The sequence below is a fragment of the Dromiciops gliroides genome, chromosome 4 (assembly GCF_019393635.1).
Source record: "Dromiciops gliroides isolate mDroGli1 chromosome 4, mDroGli1.pri, whole genome shotgun sequence".
Lineage (NCBI taxonomy): Eukaryota > Metazoa > Chordata > Mammalia > Microbiotheria > Microbiotheriidae > Dromiciops > Dromiciops gliroides.
The window spans coordinates 428,555,594-428,576,435 of NC_057864.1; the positions used below are offsets into that span (position 1 = coordinate 428,555,594).

General features: G+C 32.6%; 1 protein-coding gene across 1 annotated transcript in view; it reads right to left on the minus strand.

Moving 5' to 3' along the window:
* The window catches only part of COL11A1 (collagen type XI alpha 1 chain), a 290,689-nt gene that overhangs the window by 179,142 nt on the left and 90,705 nt on the right, over positions 1-20,842 (minus strand). The window contains 12 exon segments of the mRNA XM_044002791.1: positions 137-220; positions 3,214-3,288; positions 4,807-4,869; positions 6,155-6,196; positions 9,670-9,728; positions 10,378-10,467; positions 10,470-10,562; positions 10,565-10,613; positions 10,615-10,635; positions 13,554-13,648; positions 14,268-14,304; positions 14,306-14,386. Of these exon segments, the coding sequence (XP_043858726.1) occupies positions 137-220; positions 3,214-3,288; positions 4,807-4,869; positions 6,155-6,196; positions 9,670-9,728; positions 10,378-10,467; positions 10,470-10,562; positions 10,565-10,613; positions 10,615-10,635; positions 13,554-13,648; positions 14,268-14,304; positions 14,306-14,386 (789 nt within the window).

Below are 20,842 nucleotides of genomic sequence, written 5' to 3' on the forward strand. Positions count from 1 at the left end.
TCTTCCTGAATCCAGGCCAACAGTCTATCCACTGTGCCACCCACCTGTCCTTCAGAAGTTTACATTGCATTTTTCTCCTGCTGTAACACTTAGAAAATTAAAACAAAACTAAACAAAATAAAACCTGCATTCTTACCCGAGCCTGCTGAAGAATAGCTTGAGCCTGAGCTTCTTGAGCAGAGATGGTTGGTCCTTTTGAACCATCTCCGCCATAGCGAAACTGTAAACATTAGAAAAGGGGAAAAATTAACTCATTAAAAATTAGTCTCTTTATGTCTTGTTGAACATAACCCCCCCAAACTACATGAAAATGATAAACATTGAATTTGTTTGTTCTAAGCAGACATCACCAAGCAAGTACTGAAACTGGTTACTTGTCTTTTTCACTTTGCCTCCTAACTTCCTTGGCTTCCTTTACACAGCTCAAATAGAAGTGATACAGAAGCAGTCCCCTGCTGTCATCCCAAACAGCTCATGCCATTTCTCCGTAATTGCCTCCAATTTACTCTGTATGTATCTTATTTGTATATGGTTGTTTTGCATTCTCCTTTCCCCATTGGAATGTAAGTTCTTGAGGGCAGAGATTTTTTTTTTTTGTATCCCAAGAGTGCTTAGCACAGTGCCTTGCACATTGTAAGCACTTAATAAACACTCATTGACTGAGTCAATTAACTTCAAATTTTGCAGAGAAAAAAATTACATCATGGTATGTACATATGCTATACACCCTTTAGTTAAGTTTAATTCTACACATACCATGGACCTGGCATTGTACCATCTGCATGAATCCTCTTGGACACACAATCTTTCCATTGTGGAGCCTTGGGTAACCTTTATTTTGCACATATATATTAGGATTTATATCATAGCTACTTCTGTCTTTATCTTCTTTCCTTACTAAGTCAAAATCTCCATGAAGGGAAAGACTTTGTTTTAGCTACCCTTTGTATCTCTCCTACTATCCAGTATCGTCTTCTAAACCAATGGTATCAACTTCAAATAGAAAAGTATCCCTAAGGGTCACATATTGACTTAGAAAAATATTAATTAACATTCTACTTATATTGTACTTTTATTTATTTTGTTATACAATGTCTATTACATCTTAATCTATTTCAGCTACAGTTGGGAATTGCCTATGAGTTTGACACCTCTGATCTATCAGCAGGCAATATATGCTCATTGACTTATACTGCTAATGGTACAATATATGGTGCAATAATATATTTTTGGAACACACCAATGCTCTTGTAAATGCCTTTAACAAAGGTTGTCCTCTGCCCTGGAAAGAGCTTTGAATGGACATGGTTTACTGTTGTTGTTCAATTTCAGTCATGTCTGACTTTTCATGACCCCATTTGGGGTTTGTTTGGTTTTTTTTTTTTTTTTTTGTCGGAGTTGCTAGAGTGGTTTGCCATTTCCTTCTCCAGTTGATTTTACAGATGAGGAGACTGAGGCAAATGGAGTTAAGTGACTTTTCCAGTGCCACATAGCTAGTAAGTTTCTAAGGCCAGATTTGAACTCGGAAAGATGAGTCTTCCTGACTCCATGTCCAGCACTCTATCTACTGCACCAGCTAGCTGGTCCACTGATTTAATTATAAATCATGTACTCTCTTTTTTGGTAAGATTGTCAAATTTCTGTGAATAAATCATTTAAATGTCTTCTATATTGTGATCTTAGGGAAGTTCATCACAATTTCTAGATTTGAAGTCAAGAGATCATATGTTTAAATCCTGGCTCTGACACTGTCTACTGTGGGAATCTGTGTAAGTAACTGATCTGGGTTTCCTCATCTATAAAATGAAGGGGATAGACTATACGACCTTTAAGTCCTTTGGCTCTAAATTGCTCTGAGAACATAGAAGGTAATTTTAAAATACTTGTTGACTGATTTATTGATCCTCTGATACAAATGTAAATCCTTAAACTATTAGGATATGGTATAAATTAATTCCTTAATTTACACAGGTATACCTTTTATTACAAATAGATACATTTTTGAAAAAGTATGTTTTTAATCGAATAACACTATAAGTAAACAGTAAAGCTCTATATTTTGAAGAATTCCATTGCAAATTTTTTTGGGGAAGGATAATGTATCTCCCTATAAGCACGGGCACCACCCATGAGCCAAATATTAATATTGATGAGCACAGAAGATTTAATATGCTGTTCATTTTCCCCTTTAAGATGATTTTCCCCTCCTTAGGCAGACTATCATACACTCCCTCTCCACAATGGTGCTGTGATTTAGCCTGCATGTCCAAATAGCCTTTGGTTCAAAACTCTCAAAATCAGGGATGCACCAGCCTCATCCTTGCTTATTATCAGGGATTTTGGGAATGTTCTAATATACACTGCATAAGTCAAACAATTAGTTTAAGAGATTAATCACCCCTTGATTTATCCATTACCCAGATTGCCATACATAGAATTTTGCTAAAGTAAGGCACATTTATAACCTTAATGGGATGACCTAGAGCATATTAAATTAACTCTAAAGAGAAGAGAAAAATTGAAAAGTACTAGAGGACTAGCCCTTTACATTTTACTAACCTTTGAACCTTCAAGTAGGTACTTATTCTTTGTGGAATTGAATTCAGAGAATATTCTATCTAATTGTGTTACCAACTAAATTCAGTGGGATACTAATAAGATTATGAATCTTTGAAAGCAAGGTCACAAATAATAATCAGAGAAAAAGTAATATTATTAATGTTATTTATGAGAATCAACACTTAAGGTAGATGGGAGAGATGGGTAAGAGGAAATAAATGCATTTAGAGGCTCAAATCAAGAAATTACATCAAATAAATAGATTATTGGGATTTTTGCCCAAGTAAGACAGTTCAAAAAGTTCCATCGAATTTGTTAACATTTTGCCAAACTTTTGAAGTTTCACTCTTTCTCTCCTGAAATCTGAAACTTGACCATCTTTTTAAAAAAATTACTTTTATATTTTGTTTTAGCATTACAAACCTTTTCAGATTATAAGAGAGTTCTCTTGTAGGAAAGTAAAACAATCAAGGAAAACTAACAAGACAGTGAGCAATCTCATCTGAAAGCACATGGAATATTCCACAACTATGCTCCCCCCAAACACTAATTTAAAATATTTCAAATTAACAAACATATATTTTGGCTTTTAGAAATTGTTCTGTCATAATATATAGTATCAACTGCTGGATGGCTATATAAGAAAATACTTACTGGTAACATTAACATGGTACCAGGAGGACCAGGTAAACCATCAGCCCCTGGTAAACCAGGACGTCCAGCTGGGCCCTAGGTATGAAAATGGAGAACATTAAAAAATTCATCAATGCTCATTAAATGTAGAATAGCACGTTATAATATAAGGTTATATAATATAATTGTTTTGTTTTATTCTTTCCTTTATAATTCCATCTTTATTTGTCAAACATGCCTGGGACTAGATATATGTGTTTTCCTATAATGGCCTAAGATGTAATATATACAGGAATATATATTTAAATTGCCCTAGGAATTGATTTACTTGTAAACCACATAAGCTGAGAAACTATGAACATCTTTTTGAGACTGATCTTCATATTGATGACTAGGTTAAACTGGGGAAAAGTAGATAAATCAAGCTAACATATTTGAGATGGACCTGAAATAAATAATAAAAATTTGATTTCAAAGTAAAATCAATTTAATATTTTTAAGGTTTGGTATTCTAGTCCATGTAAATAGTTTCCTGAAACAATTAAGTGTAAATAAATTGTATAAGTAGGAATTATTAAAGAAATAAGTTTTCTGAGTGGGTTTCATGTATGCATTGATACAATGTAAATATTCAGAAATGAGAGAGCTAAGGAGAGTATAATGAAACCATTCTGAGGTTGAATCTTTTCCCCAGGTACTCATATTTAACCCCAATGAATCAGGAGAGAAAGCATATAAAATATTAAATAATTATATTGAATGCAATTAATGCAACTCTTTTTTTGTTTGTTTTGTTTTGTTTTGTTTTGTTTTTGTTTTTTGGCGGGGCAATTGGGGTAAAGTGACTTGCCCAGGGTCACACAGCTAGTAAGTGTCAAGTGTATGAGGCCAGATTTGAACTCAGGTACTCCTGAATCCAGGGCCAGTGCTTTAACCATTGCACCATCTAGCTGCCCCATTTCTTATTTTTAATAGGAATTTTCTAGTAAATGAATCAGTTTTCCAAACCTCCCCTCATAGATGTAAATGTCAATTTTCCTCCTCTTACTTTTCAAATTATTTTCAAAATTTAACTCTTCAAAAAAATCATAGAGAGCTTCAGGAAAGGGATTAGACTGTTTGACTCCAAATACCAATAAGTATAAATTATAGAGGAGGGGTTGAACAACTAAGGTTTTCTTTCAATGTTGTCTTCCTCCTAAATGATCACTTATTATATGTATTTTAAATGGGATTCATGCTTTGGATAGAGGTTGGATTAGATAGATGGCTTCTGGAAGCTCTTCCTAATTCAATTATCCTATGAGCAAGGAATCTCTGATGGCATGACTTTCAGGTATATACGTGTTTAAATATTCAGCATTGGGTTCTCATGTAGTTGACTTATCACATAAGCACTGAAATTAGTAAGGAATAAAAGTTGCTTAGGTAATGGTCCCAGTTTCAATAAGTGAAATGTTTTCATGTTTTAATTTCTAGTTAGAAAAGGTAAACTATCATTTCCTAATGTTCAGTCAACAAATTTATTTCTTCTACAGACTAAATGTGAAAACATTTTGAATAAATTTTAATTCCTCTGGCATTTACTGGATATTACTGACAAAAACAACTTACCCTTTCACCAGGATCACCAGGAGGTCCAGTGGGGCCTTGAAGACCAGGAGGACCCATGAGACCCTATGAAGAAATAAATTACAAGTCAATTGTCTTATTACTAGCATCATCAATATTCGTCAGGATACTCTTACTGCAATTTATTTCATAAGGATACTTTTACTGCATAAACAATTGGGCTAAAAAATACCCAAAATATAATATCAGCTTTGTATCTACCTTTGCTTTACTGTATATGTATATGTGTTTATACATACATAGGTATACACATGAATACCTAATAGATCATTATGTATCAATGAGTTGTTATCAATTCATTCTTCCATGGAGTTACTCTGAGAGAGGAAAAAGATTTTCCAACAAAAACTTTTTTTTTAAATTTACTATTACATATGAGCTAATGGAAAGGTGGAATCAGCAAAAGACAAAAGCAGCAGAAAGTCTAGTTGGGTTTCTGGGGTGATACTGATTACCTGTCTGCCATATTCAAGTCATTTTATCTCTGGGTCTATTTTTATAAATGTGCATATATAGTATAATAATATTCTAGGTATTATCCTGATTTGGCATATGATAAATAGAGGTAGTGGGAAACTGTAGAAAAACACTCTCATAATCAGAAAGACCTGGGTTCATGTTCCTTCCATACCCTTCACCCACAATGAGATAGTGATTTATAATTTCATTGGCATAGAGCACTCCTTGTAAGGAAAATTCCTCTTTTGATGTACAAAGACACCTTCTGTGAAACATATTTTAAAGAGTTGTCAAGGACACTAAGAGGTTAAGTAACTTCCTTCAGATGACAGCCAGTATGTGGAAGATACAAGACTTGAATCCAGGGCTTCTCATTTCTGAGGTTGGCTCTTTTTCCTCTATGCTATGCTTCTCTCCATCATATATAAAATAGGGTAAGACTTACATTACCCACCTTTTAAGGAGGAAATGAGATAATGTATGGAAAGTACATTGTAGGCTTCAAGATCTTATATGTCACCTATTCTAATTATTATCATAAAAATAGACTGAATGACCTAATGGCAACTAAAAAAAAAAAGAAGTAAAGCTTATTTCACTGTGTCCCTTAAGTAATAGAAAAATCACTAAGATAATATATTAATTCAGGTGAAATTAACTGAAATAAAAACCCCAAACAGTGCCTAACTTGTAGGAACAGCACAAACATCTTTATAATTATTATTGTAATGGCCATTGAAAATAAATATTTCAATAAACTAAGGAAAAATTTAAAATGTATTAATTCAAAGACAAGTATAAGCAACTAATTGATCTAGACAACTATAGAGAAAAATAGTTTAAAAGATAGAATTTTAAAATATTCACATACAGCAGGTCCAGCCGGTCCCGGTGGCCCTTCAATAAGCATCCCCTATATTAAAAAAAAAGACGTAGTAATTATCTTTGAAAAAAGCCCAAAAGGCATGCAAATGATAAGACATGACCCTTGCAAATAAGGGTTTTAGGTTTTTTCCCCCTACAGTGCCTAGCAAAATGTTTAATCCACAGGATGCAATTAAAAAATCAACAAGCATTTAATAAATGCCTATTCTGTTCCAAATGCTGCTATCTATTAAGAAAACAAAGATAAAAAGAAATCATGCTTGACATTAAGAAACTTACATTCAATGAGTGGAAAAAATATGTACACAAATAAAAAATAAATACAAAATCTTTTTTTCGGGGGGAGGAACAATGCTATCAACTGGAGGAAAGTCTCAAAGATGCCTTCATCTTTAGGAAGTGGCATTTGAGCTGAGCTTTAAAAGGAGGAGCCACAGTGAAAAACCTTGGGGCAGTCTATGGAATGGCATATAATAAGAGCCAGAGTGAACTCTGACTCTAATTTTGTTATGTATATACTTCATTCCAGAAAAAGTGCAGTCTGTCTAGAAAAAAAAGACTTTATTAAAGGAATAATGAAAAATCTGTCTAGAAAATGAGGTTGGAACTAGATAATGATCATAATTTAATTGGAATGATTGATACTACATTATAGGATTTTTACAATCTTCTTTCTACATAAAATCATATATTAGTCCCATCAGCAAACTCTTTAGTGCCCTACTATGAGCAAGACACTAGTTGGCACATTTGTAAAAAATAGTCTTTACCTTCCTAGAGTAGAGTCAAGGGAGCTAGGAAATATATGTGCATTCCAATTACATTTTAAATATAATTACTAATACAAGGACATGTAGGAAATGAATGACTTTCAACAATAAATAATATGAGAATGCTGAAGTTGGGAAATATCTGTGGACAGCAGTGGTCAAGGACATTGAACTTAAGCTGATCTCTGAATTAAATGTAAGACTTCAAATAATCAGAAGAAATGGACACATTGATTTAAGGAGTTTAATTCCCATAATAACAAGGAATATAAAATTTATTTAGTTATTGTGACCTTACACAATCTTGGGAGACAGAGTTATATATTTTTCAATGATATGACATAAAGTGAGAATAATACTTCCAAACCTGAGTCTGCATCTATGAGGAACAAAGATATAATGGTAATAAAGTAAGAAAACAGTATCATCTTTAGACAGTAGAGATAGAAACACTGACTCTTATAAAGGTATCAAAACTTATTAAAATATGCTTGACTCTCTCAGTGGAAAAGATTTCAATTACAAGAAGACATTGTAAATTGTATGTAGTTTAAGTAGTCTAGATATAATCTAACTTAAATGATTTCCTAAAAAATAATTTCAGATGAAATATTGACCTCAAAATATCTACCTCTTGAAATGATTAAATAAAGGAAAAGCTAAGATAAAAAGATTGTTTTTCAAATCTGTATTTAGTTGGAAATGAAATTATACTATTTAGTAAGTAGTTATATGCTTTTAATTGGGATCCTTTTTTAATTCTAAGGGATAATTCACTCTAAAACCTTCAATAGTTTGTGGGAAGTCTTTGGCCCACCCCTCCACCTTTCTTTATGCCCATGCCACATATAATCAGCAACGGACATTGTTTTTACCATCCCATCACTGTAGTACCATACCATGAACATAGGATCATATGCAACTTGAAGCTTTCTACAATTTCCTGGTTTCCACATACACCACAGTGTGGTCAAAGACATACTATTCTACCCTCAGAACCAAAGGGATTGATTTCCCTAAGTTTGAGAACAGGAGAATGCTCATCAAAGTCCCTTTGTTATGAATGAAGATTCCATACAAGTTAAAGCAGGGATTTTCCATCTGTTTATGTGGCTTGTCAATTTCTGAGAAGCAGCTTACCACTTGCATTGTTGAATCTGATGGGTGTCACCCAAAGAGGGGAGATTAATTCCAGGAGGGTACACTTTGTTACCTGATGGACTCTCAAGAGAGAGCCATGCAATCCTGATATCCCTAAACATGCATTGTGATTTTGAGTAGCATGCTAGCTACTAGGACCCTGGGTTCCACTCTTGATTTTGCCACTAACTTATTTGGATGAATTATTTTACCCCTCTGGTTCTCAATTATTAAATACTTACAAATTCTAAAAACTTTTCTTTCTCACTCTAATCTCTTCCCCTGTGTCTCTCTCTGTCTCTCTGCATGTCTGTCTCTCTTTGTCTCTCTGTTCTTCTGTGTGTGTCTCTCTCTGTCTCTCTCTGTCTCTGTCTCTCTGTCTCTCTCTGTCTCTGTCTCTGTCTCTCTCTGTCTCTCTCTGTCTCTCTCTCTCTCTGTCTCTCTGTCTCTCTGTCTCTCTCTGTCTCTCTCTCTGTTCTCTCTCTCTTCTCTCTCTCTCTCTCTCTCTATATAATATAATTATATATATATATATATAAATCTTCCTCCCCCTCCCCCTCTGCTAGGGTTACATAGCAAGATCGGATTTGATAACAGTACATAACTTTGTGTAGACTTTGGCTTTGGCTACTATTCACTACAACACACTCGTTTGTGATTTAAATATTTTCTAGATGGTGTTATAAAAAGGTCACTTGATCAATAATCAAGAGATATGGATTCAAGACTTAGCTCTGCTGTTTGATGAACACATGAATTGGGATAAGTCAATTAATCTCCCTGAGCCTCATGGTACAGCAGATGACTACCTGGCTCTGCAGTCTGAGGACCTTGATTCAGGTCTCACCTATGATATCTACTTCCTGTGTAAACTTTGACAAATCACTTAACTGCCTGGGTCTCAGTTTACTGTGTGTAGAATAAGGGGGTTTGGGCCAGATTACTTCTAAGATCCCTTCCAGTCTGGATCTAAGATCCATGAGCTATAAAAATAAGGGTAATTATAAAATTTTTACAACTGCCTCCCCTCATCTCCATCTCAGATATGATGGCATAAGCGGTGAGCTTCCTCCAGCTGCATAACCTGTCTGGACACAACTGCTTTAAGCTCCCCAGAAACTGTGTTCATGCCAGAGGGATTTTTTAGATGAGCATTCTTTTTTACAAAGACAAGGAAGCATCCAGCCCTTTGGTTCTGGAGGTATAACATTATGTTCATGTCTTTAGTGTAGCATGGATCAAATGAAAAAGTTCAGGAAGTTCGAAGCTGGAGGAGATTCTGTGGTCATGGCATATAACCATAAAGCTATAGAGCCATACTGCATAACTATATAATCACAAGGAAAAGCTAGTTGAATCACAAAATCTGTTAGCAGCTATATAAATTTAGATTTTGCTTTTAATTGTTGCTATGTAGAGTTTCTGTATCACCGTGATCTATTTAGCACTTGGCAATGTTATAAATGATAAACTTTGTACAATGCTATCTTAATATAATCCAGTAAGTAGAACTTCAAATTATAGGTTACATAATCATCACCTAAAGGACATAATCACATTAAACTTTAAAGCTGTCCTCATGAATACTCACGGGTTCAACTACAGCTGGTTCTCCTTTCGTCCCCTTTTCCCCATAGGCACCATGTCCATGTATTGTCCAAAAAAATTAAAATAAAGGTAAATGTGTTTGATTATATTATATGTTTGCCATTAAAATTGCATTGGCTTCACATTTTAAAGAAAGGCATTATGTGTCATTTTAAGAGAATATCACAAAAAAGAGAATATCACCAGCTTAGTTAGACAAAAATAAATAGAGCACTGAGCAGAATTTTTATCAAATGCAGAAATGATATTGAATTATTGTATCCATCGGAATATACTGCAGGAGCCTTGTGAATCATAACTTTGAATTTCATGGACATATTTAAATAAGTATTAAGTAAAAAGATATAGAAACAGAGTTAATATTTGGTAAAATGACATAATTTTAACTTAAGAAATGTGAAGACACATTGGTAACATTTCTAATTAAGATTATGTAGCTGACTTTTAACTTCTAATAACTTTTAACTGTTTTAATTATTTAAAGGAACTTTTCACAACGAAAGGAGGTTTGATTGTAATTATACTTGTGCAGAAAAACATACAGTGTTTTGCTTGGGGTTTGTACTCATTAATCCTCTTGGGAAACAAAAAGAGTTTATATCTGAAGGCTGAAAAGAACAATAAGGCCAACGTGAAAAGACTTAAAAGCAAAACACAAACAAATAACAGTCATAATCGGCCTGATACCAACTTACGCTTGTTTCTGTGATATCAGTTTCAGCTGGTACACCTGGACCAAATTCTTCATTAGTGGGATTGGTGGGTTTATCTTCATATTCTTATATTCATAAAAATCATATTCTCCTAAATCTCCATCTACCAGAGGATCAGAATCCCTGCCGTCTACTCCTTTGCTTTCATACTGGTTATCCTCGACCTTTTTCTCTGGGAATCATAATCCTCTCCATTATGTATTTCTTCAGTAAACCACTTCTTCAACTGGATCTTGCTAATTTTATTCAAGTAGTAAAGGATTGGAGAACATGAGGGTTAGTGTTAGTAAAGCAATGAAAGCATTTGTTGTATACCAGATGGCAGTATGTCATAAGAAGCTAGGTCAGTAATATTCTAGTATGTTTTTTGTTGTTTTTTTTTTTTTTTACCTGAAGGCTTAAAAAGCTTAGCCCTTTACAAGGAAAAATTGAAAGGTATTTCAATAGTGAAAGAAATACTGCTTTCAAGTTGTTTACTTTCCTAGGGATCTTTGCAATAGCTCACATGAAGTCAATCATGTGTATTTGCCAGTTCAATTGTAAACTGCCATGGTTAGTCAGTTCAGTTTCATCTGTTCAAGGTCAAATTTCAAACAAGTAAAATTGAAAATTAACATGAAAACACTATACAATACTTCATTAAAAATTCAGAGAGAACACTTTTAAGGAGTGTAACTGTAGTATTTTCTACTATTGTGAACAACATCTAATGCAAGGATAAACATTTCAACTCTAATAAATATAATAAAATATTATATATTTTGAATGTATAATATTTTATATATTTGTATAAAAATTTGTACCTGATTTGCAGAACACATAGTAATTTATTTGTAATGATTTTGCAGAACACATAGTAAGTTGAGTAATACAGGTCCCCAATGAGGTTTTTATTTGAGCTGATTAAAAGCATGTGAATTCTAAATAGATTCTGCAAATTCATGGAAAAATAAGTTGACATTTTTATATCTTTATATACCCTTGCATCTTCTAGTTGCATATTCAGGAATAGTGAAATACAAAGCAGTGATTTAAAAGAAATAATTCTTTTCATAGTATCTTATCTGAGATGTACAGAAACAAGTTACAAAGTTATAATTTCACCATACAATTTTAAAAAAAGAAACCTTTATTCAGAGAAATAGGAAGCTGTTGTGACAACTGTTTGATTGATTGTATTGAGTGGGTATTATGCTTCACATTAGAACTTTCATGGCTATATAATAGATAATTCTGTGACTCCTGGGAAGGCATTTATCTTAGATATGTCTATAGGTTTCTAGCTCTCAATAACATGTTCAAAAATTAGAAATTATATTTAATATTACCATTTCATAGATATATTTTAGTGTTAAATAAGATAAGGAAGAATCTATATGGAGCTATTACATTAACAACAGCATCTCCCAATTATATTTTTGACGTGTTATATAAATTTTCCAGTCAAGGTTTTCATCTTAATTGTTTTTGAGAGAGTGGGAAATGAACATATGATTTTCATCAATATTAACACCTAGCACCAGAGCCTGACGCATGGTATTTGCTTATGATTCTTGTTAAATTTTTAAAAACTAATGTTTTGAAATTATAAAAAAACAAACTAGGCAAAAAATCCCAGCAAGTCTATCATCTAAGTACCACCCCCAAAAGGTTCTTCAACAAAAGGTTGGCCATTGAGTGACGAATTTTCTGGCTTACCAACTAATTCTACTAAGGTGTAAAGAGTCATAATCTGCGTTCTCTCTCTCTCTCTGCATATGTATTTGTGTTATGTGTGTATGTATAGAATTTATGGGCACTTTAAGCATTGAAGTAATTAACTGCATACATATTTGTCAATTTTCCAAAGTGTACAGTTAAAAGTAAGTGCTTCTTTTATGTAGCTTCTGAAATTGAAGCTTAGGAATCTATAATGCTCCTTTGCTATAGATCATATAAAAAGCCAAATGTCATAAAACTCTGAATATTATCTACCTAACTAGAGCTTTTTAAAAAGAATTAACCTAGACTTAGTCAGAACAAGGATTCTCTAATAGTAAGAAATAAAATTAAATGAATCAGTAAAAACATAAGAAGAAGGAAGGAAGGGAAAGTAATATAAAGACCAAAGAGAAGGAAGAAGAAGAAGAGAAGGGGGGAAAAATCAGCCTGGAATAATGAGATAAGAATGTGGCTAAAAGACCATTGGCTGGGAGTGGAAAAGTCTGGATACTAATACAATTTCTACAACTTTCAGGCTATAAGAACTAAGGAAGTAATTTATATTCTCTAGATCTATATCTCTTTACCAATAAAGTAAGAATAAGGAACTAGATAAACACTCAGATGCTTTTGACCTTAAAATTTTGGGGTGCTAAATAAAATGTTTCTAGGTTAAGACTTTCCTGTTTCATTCCCACTGTGAAGAATAAGAGAAATTCTTAAACTTTTTGGTTTACATCCATCTTATGACCAAATTTGGATTGGTAATTCTTAAACTATTTTTATATTTGAACAATGGCAGTTATCTTCAGCCTCTGGTTTTAAGGATTATGGTAAATATGATGTGATTTAGCTTGTAGCAAATTTGTTTTTGTACATCTCCTAAGATTTTTTAAATGAAGAAACTATCTGAAAGACATTTATAATTAGTCATTATTAGCCCCCAAACAGTTGATTAAGAATTTTTAGCTTTTAAAAATCAGCTTTAGTATGTCTGACTACACATCCATCAAAAGTCAGCCAGTATATTGTCCTTGATCTTTCAACAGATGGAATAACGAACTTCATCACTAGATGATTTTTTATTTCAACTGTATTGCTTTCTTTTATTTTCCCCCAAACTTAGAATATTGAAACATCTATCATTTGTAACATTGTCTTAGAAATGTTGGCCATTTCACTTCAATATACATAAGGGAAAGGAAACCTGACAATTCAGTGTCATTGTATTGGAATTTTGTAAGATACAAAAAAAATCTGAATTGGCTGATTTTTGAAAATAAATTGTTATGAAGAAATACAGAATGATTGTAAGCATTTTTCTTACCTTAGCAAAAAGCAGGAAAAGATAAGATTTTTCAGAGATCATAGATTTCTTCCAGAGTGAGGTATGTTACATATCATATGATATCTCATATTATAAAAACAAATAAGCTCTTCTAATATTTATTACCTCATTTGGTCCAGATACCCGCCTAGGATTTTCAGTCTGGTAGCTTTCAGATGTTCCATAGTTGTATTCTTGAAAGTCATCAACAACATTTGCCTAATGATAAAGGTGAAAAAGAAAACTATTATTAAGAATATTAGATAATCCAAAAACTTTAAAGGAATCATTACTTAATTGGGTTATGGTATTAGCCATGAGACTTATTAATCTAGTTGGGTTAGGGACTATGACTCATTATCAGAGATCTTCGGTCTTGATTTTGGAGAGATCTTGATTTGTCTTTCATTGCTACCTTTACCCCTAGTCTGCCTCTGGCTGCAGCCTGGTAACTTTCTTCTTCTTGGATGCATTTTTTTTCAGATTTGGGGGGCATGACCTTTTTGGATTTTCCCTTTGAGTTACTGGCCACTGTCCTCTTCTTCTTTTGGGAATTGGATTTCTTTTTCTGCAAAATGTGGTGAAAAATGCAATGGACAACATAAATAAAATGAAAAGGGAAAGAGAGAGTATGAATGAAAGGAAGGCTAAAGCAAAGTAAAAATGAGCAGCCAGTCTTCAAGTCTCCTGTCAAATGAAAGAAAGCAACTGATGTTCAGGGGGGGAAAAGGTTGAATAGAAGGAATATGATGAGTTTGTGAACAAAATAAACACAACAAACCCCATGAAGACAAAACAAGAGGTACACCACATAAAAATGGGCTTTTTCATTGTTACCATCAGTTTGTGCTATGGTTTCCTCAATTAGTGTGGGTCCCCTCTGTTACCTTTCAGCCTCTTTTATACTCTGCTTCCCCATACTCATAGTCATAGGTTCGATTAATATCTTCAGGTGCATACTACATTGCAGAGGGAAAAATATCAGGCAACTAATGTTAACAGCAAGATATGATGGTAGCAGTGGTGGAAAGAATCTCCTTAACTTGTACTCATAGTAAAGGTTAAGGAGCAAAGCACTATTGCTATCCTTTGCAAAAAGTAGTACTATTGTATTTTTCTTATTCATAATAAAATACATAATAATTGAAAAAGCAAGTTTATGGATAGAAGAGACCTGAAAAATAGAGTTAGGATATTCAAGAAAATTTAAAGATGTGGCAATTAATTTGATTTGAAGATATTTCCTTGGGCATCATCATCATGTTATTTCAGATGACTGCATATTGGAAAATGTTCGTAAGTAAGTATGTGACAGTATTTTTAATAGGTACACATCATTTCTTTTCCACAAACACCATCCCTGAATGAAATATGGTAAGAATGTTTTCCAAAAATGAGCCAATTTCATTAACTAAATAATTCCAAGGCAAAAGTTTACTGACAAAAATAACCCATCTTCCAAATCTTCATTAAGTGACAATTAACTATGGCACCCTGACATGATTATAACTCATGACATATTATGAAGAGTGAAATAATTTATTTTTAAGATGGGCTTAATAGAAAGATGCCATTATAACCCTTGAGCATCTAAGTATGATACAATGAAAAGCCCTGTAATGATTTCAGATGATCTGGGTTCCAATGTCCTGTGAACTTAGGTAGCTATTCAACCTCTCTGGGCCACATATTCTTCATATGCAATATAAGGGGTTTGGACTAGAGGGATGTATTTTTCTAGTTTGAGATCTTTGAAGCTGGGAGGGATTACGGATATACTGATGATACAGATAGATAGCCAGCATCCAAAAGGATGCTTTTGGATCAAGCAAGCATATTGGGCTAGATCTCTTAAGATGAAATTCAACAGGGATAAATTTTGTACTTAGGGTACAAAATCAACTTCAAAAGTATAATATGGGAGAGGTCTTTATACACCCACAACATATATATACATATACGTATATACGTATAATATGTGTATGTGTGTATATATATATATATAGCCATTGTTTTGGGAAAATTGGTGATTTTTAGTTGAATATAACCTAATATTATCTGGAAATCTGATTTGGCAACCCAAATTAAGTGATATTATCTTAGAGAACATGAAGAGGAGCATAGATTCCGAAAAAGAGGGATAGTACTACTGTTCTCTGTACTTATGAGGACCTCATCTCCAGAACTGTACTCAATTCTCAGCACCCAAGGCTTCGGAATTACATTGATAGAGAGCCCAGAGGAGACCAACAAAGATAGGGAGAAAAAATATCACTTGATTTGGCCCCAAAGTCAGAATCAGGGGCAATTGATTAAAGTTGCGAAAGATGCTTATTTTGCCCTAATGTCAAGAAAGACAGTAATAACTAACAACTGTCCAAAAGTGGAATGTGATGAACTTAAAACATGGTGGGACCCCCATCCTTGGAAGTCCATGTATTAGTTAGTTTATAATAGGATTCTTTTGCTGTATAGTTTGTCTAAAGGGTAACTGAGGAGCCTTCCAACTCTCAAAGTCCTTGATTCTGTGATATCTATTATTATATTTAAGAGCTAGTGAAAGAGTTCACAAATCTATTTAAAGCAGGAATTTTTTAAGTTAGAGTTCATGAACCTTAAGAAAAATATTTGATAACTGTTTCAAATTATTGGTTTCCTTTGTAAGGCTATATAATTTATTTTATGCTTTAAAAATATTGTTCTGAGAATGGGTTAATAGGTTTTGTAAGACTGCCTAGGGGCTGGCTCACAAAAAGGTTGAGAATCTTCTATGTAAAAAAATTATATATATATATATATATATACTAATCATAAAGTCATGAATTCATGATTTCTATCCATTTAATGAAGGTTGAATATTGCTTCCTTACCTCTATAAGTAAATAAATCTGCCTAAAATATTTCATAAGATTAAGAGGACATTGAGTTTCTACTTCTGTAAACTTTGCCCAGATTTAAAATTGAAAATACTCCTAAACTAACAATATGGTTGACTTCTCTGAAGTAGCCATACTAGATAGCTTAGCCTGGAATCTAACTGGATCTATAAGGAAAGAAATCTCATATATATACATACATATGTGTATAGATGACATTTTTCCATGACCATCAGAATTCTAGCTTGAATAAATTCAATTCAATGCATAACTCTTTATAGAAAATGTTTTATTAATAATAAAATAATTGAAGTTATTCTTACAGAAGCTCCATTTCAATTTATATCGACCTAAAATTAGTCAAATTGTTACTATATTACATTAACAAAACACTTTCAAAATTATTTTTTTTCCTTAAATTCAACTATTGTAGTAATAGTTTGTCATTTTTCTTAAAAGAAAATATCTCAAATAATTGCATACAGTGCTTATATTTGACACAAAATTATTATATAATGCAAGGAAATTTAGTGTGCAAAATGTTAATAAGTTATTAAACCAAGCAAATTATTTTTAAAACAAAAGCTTCCATTTTAAAAGTCATGTGTTTTTAATAGCTCCTGAAATGAAATTGAAATAAGAGGCTTGAGGCATGTAAAAATTTGCCAAACAAGAAGGAAAATATACAGGTTTGAAAAGTGAAACTGCAAATTCATGCAAAAGTTACAGATCATCCAATTTTACCTTTCCCCACATAAGAGAGAATCTATGTTTGCCAGTGGTCTCTCCACTGAATCCAAATTTGATTTCACAGGAAATTTCCTGTGGTGAGCAGGCAATAATGCTCTTAGGAAGCAACTTCAAAGGAAGTTGGAAAGTATGGACACATTTCAAGGTGCTGAGGTACTGTGGGGTTTCTCTCTTCTAGCTCACCATTTAGACAAAGGTGTTTGTTAATGCCTCTCCTCTCCTTATCTCCATTTTGCTAAACTGGAAGGGATCTTAGATGGTTCTGGCTTAAATAGAATACTTCTTAATTCATACCCGTGAGCAAATTAATTTGACCTAAGTGCCCCTTGCTTTCTCTTTAAATCATTATGCAAAAGAGGAAATGGTGTTTTAGTAAGCTTATTAGTCAGATAAAGATATGTTGAATGTAAATAAAGATCAATCAATGAATAAACATTTTAAAATACTTATTAAACATATAACCCATATTAAATGTATTATATTTATATTCTATATAAATATGTACTTATATATTCATATATATTTATAAAATGTAATAAAGAGAGGCTTCTTCTGTTGCTAGCTTAATATAACCTTGAGAAGAAACACTGTCTTTCAAAATAATAGACTTGAGAATGAATTATAGCACTTGCCACTACCTAGTTATGACTTTTGGCAAGGCCACTCTCCTCTCTGGGGTTCAGTTTCCTTACCAGTAAAATGATGGGGTAAGGATAAGATGATTCTTTTTGAGATATTTCCAAATCTAAAATTCTGTAATTCAATGATTCAAATGTGTTTATTTGATTAGTTTGTGTTATGGAATCTTGTTAAAAGTGATAAACAGGTGAGTTACAAATAATGATATTCTCTAAAGTGAAAGGAAGCAGAGGGAAAAAAAGATTAACTTCTTCCAATAATACATATTTCTAAGAGATTACCTCATTTCCTGTTTTGTTTAAGCTCCATGTAGGAAACATCCAGAACCATCACACACTTCAATATCAATCAATTTAAAAATAGTTAACCTATTAAATTATTTCTAAATTAAAAATTAAAACCTAGCTTCTTTAGGGTTATTATTAATAGTAAATAATTTGTTCAATTTGTGCTGAGTATGCTGCTGATAAAATTATAATAAAAAGTTAGGAAATTTTTGATCCAATTTTGTCTTCATATCTTCAGTGTCTGGGACTAGAAAATAGGAGGGAGGGATTTAGAGGATACCAAATAAAAAATATATGAAAATTAAAAACATACTGCTTATTGTATTAATAACTTTAAAGCTTAAAATAAGCATTCTTATTAAAGATAGTGATGACTTTCAAATCCACACATTTATGAATTAAAATTAAGTTACATAAATTTAAATATTCATATATAATTGATATTGTACACTTTGATTTTATAATATTCACATATATGCAAATAGATACGAAACAACCTCTGTTTAATTCTCTGCTTTTGGAAGGATGAAATCATTTGTAAACCAAATATTAAAATGCTAACATGTGATAAAATAACATGCATAAGTATAAAGGTATTAATACTGGGGAATATTTTGATTTATCACGTTTTGAAATTCCATAGAACAATTCTGATATGAAATCATCTATCTAGTTATTATTGTAAGACAGAACAAATTAAACCTAAGATTCTTTGACTATTTTAAAGTCCCTTTTCATTGTACTAATTCATTTTAATAAATAATATTTCTTTGTTGTTTTATCTGGTTTTCATAGAGTTTCCAAAAAGAAAAGTTCAATTATTATTTTCTCAAATACACATGTGTCAGGCCAAGAGTATTTAAATAAAATTATTTTTTCATTTACATAAGAAAGAAGGAAAGGGAAACTATATTATTCTTCTTCCTTGGGGGGGGAACAATGAGGGTGAAGTGACTTGCCCAGGGTCATACAGTTAATGTCAAGTGTCTGAGGTCAGTTTTGAGCTCAGGTCCTCCTGAATATAGGGCCGATGCTTTATCCACTGCATCACCTAAATTCCCCAGGAAAGGAAAACTATCAAAGTAGACAGAGTATTGTATTGGAGTTAGAAAGTCATGAGTTTGAGTTCTGCCTCAGACAAATAATAACTGTGTGATCCTCAACAAATCACTTAATCTCATCTTTCACCTTCACATTTCACATATATAAAATTGGGGTAACAATAGCAACTTATTTACAAGCTTCTTGTGAAGATCAAATAGGGTTTCATATAAATCACCGGCCCTGGATTCAGGAGGATCTGAAAAATATCTCAAAAATCATTGCTTTGTCTACTATAAAAATAATTTCCTTCCTTCCAATTTCTGTAATTTATTTGTTTTTCACCTTATTTTATCTTACCTTATCAAAAGAGATCACCCTTATATGTTTATGTATATATATACATAAATCTGCATATACACATATCTGTATATATGTGTGTAAATTTGTATACGTACATATACACATACACACACACAGAGGTAGATAGATAAATAGACATAGATGGAACAGAAATTACTTCATTAGTCACCATTATGAACACTTAGATACTATACACTTCAGAATATATGCATGACATAACTACTGGGATTATACAATGCACTGAAATATTGAATGCTAAACTAAAATCTATATTCCTACAGGTCTACTTACACTAATTTCCCCTTTGCTTGTATCCTTAATATTCCAAGAAAAAGCTAAGACAAATTATAAGAAGGGGGTGGTGGAATATGGTGTCCTTGGGGAATGAAATGAGTTAAAGTTCAGTATAAAAATTACCCTGTATAACAAATGTTGGGAAAGAACAAGGCCATTTTCAAGTATTTCTTCTTTCTCTGACACCTTGCCAGTTTCTATAAAATGTTGGGTCAAGAATCCGTTTTAGAGTTTTAATAACACACTCTAGCATTACATCCAAGCAAATATTAGTACACACAAAAAAATGCCCTATCTAGAGCATAATTCTGATGTCCAAAAAAATCTCCTTATAGGGCTATTTTCTTAAATTAGGTTCAATTCTCATGTTAAAAGGAAGATTCTTTGGGGTAAATTAATTTTATATGCCTGATCTAAATCTACATATATTTTATTAGAAAAATTCAGCTGAAACCAGTCAAAGATAGAGATGATAGAGGTAGAGATAGAGAGATATAGTTAGTTAGTTAGAAGGAAAAATACTCTTGTCCATTTCTAAGAAACTATTACATCTTGATACGCAAATCTATGCCATCTTCTTTCAAGAATACATCTTTTTTTTTTGGCTCTCTCTGTCTCTCTGTCTGTCTCTGTCTCTGTCTCTCTGTATGTGTTTCTCTCTGACTGTCTCTGTCTGACTCTGTCTTTCTCACTCTGTCTCTGTGTCTGTCCATCTGTCTCTTATTTTAGTAGAAATTTACGTAAGCTCTTCTTAAAGAGTTGTCTGGGATTTTGAGATATTAAGTGACTTGTCCAAGGTCACAGTGGAAATACTGATTGGAAGTATTCACCTGATTTAAAGGCCAGCTTTCTATAAGTATGCCATATTTTCCCATTTTGATCTTTTATTCATGAAAACTATGAGTCAATAGACAACTGCATTTATATTTCTGCCATATCATAGATCAACTTGACAGGTATCATTTCACATATAGAAATGCTATTTTGAGACTCATTATAAATGGATGGATCAATGGATGAAGTATTTCTTTTTTTACTATGCACATATACAGCTTGGAAAAAAAGACATTTGTTCCTAACACAATTAATAAATTCTCAATTGTTTACATTTTTCTTCTTGGAAATATGCCAGAAAGATCAAGTTTCTTCTAGAATTTCAAATGAA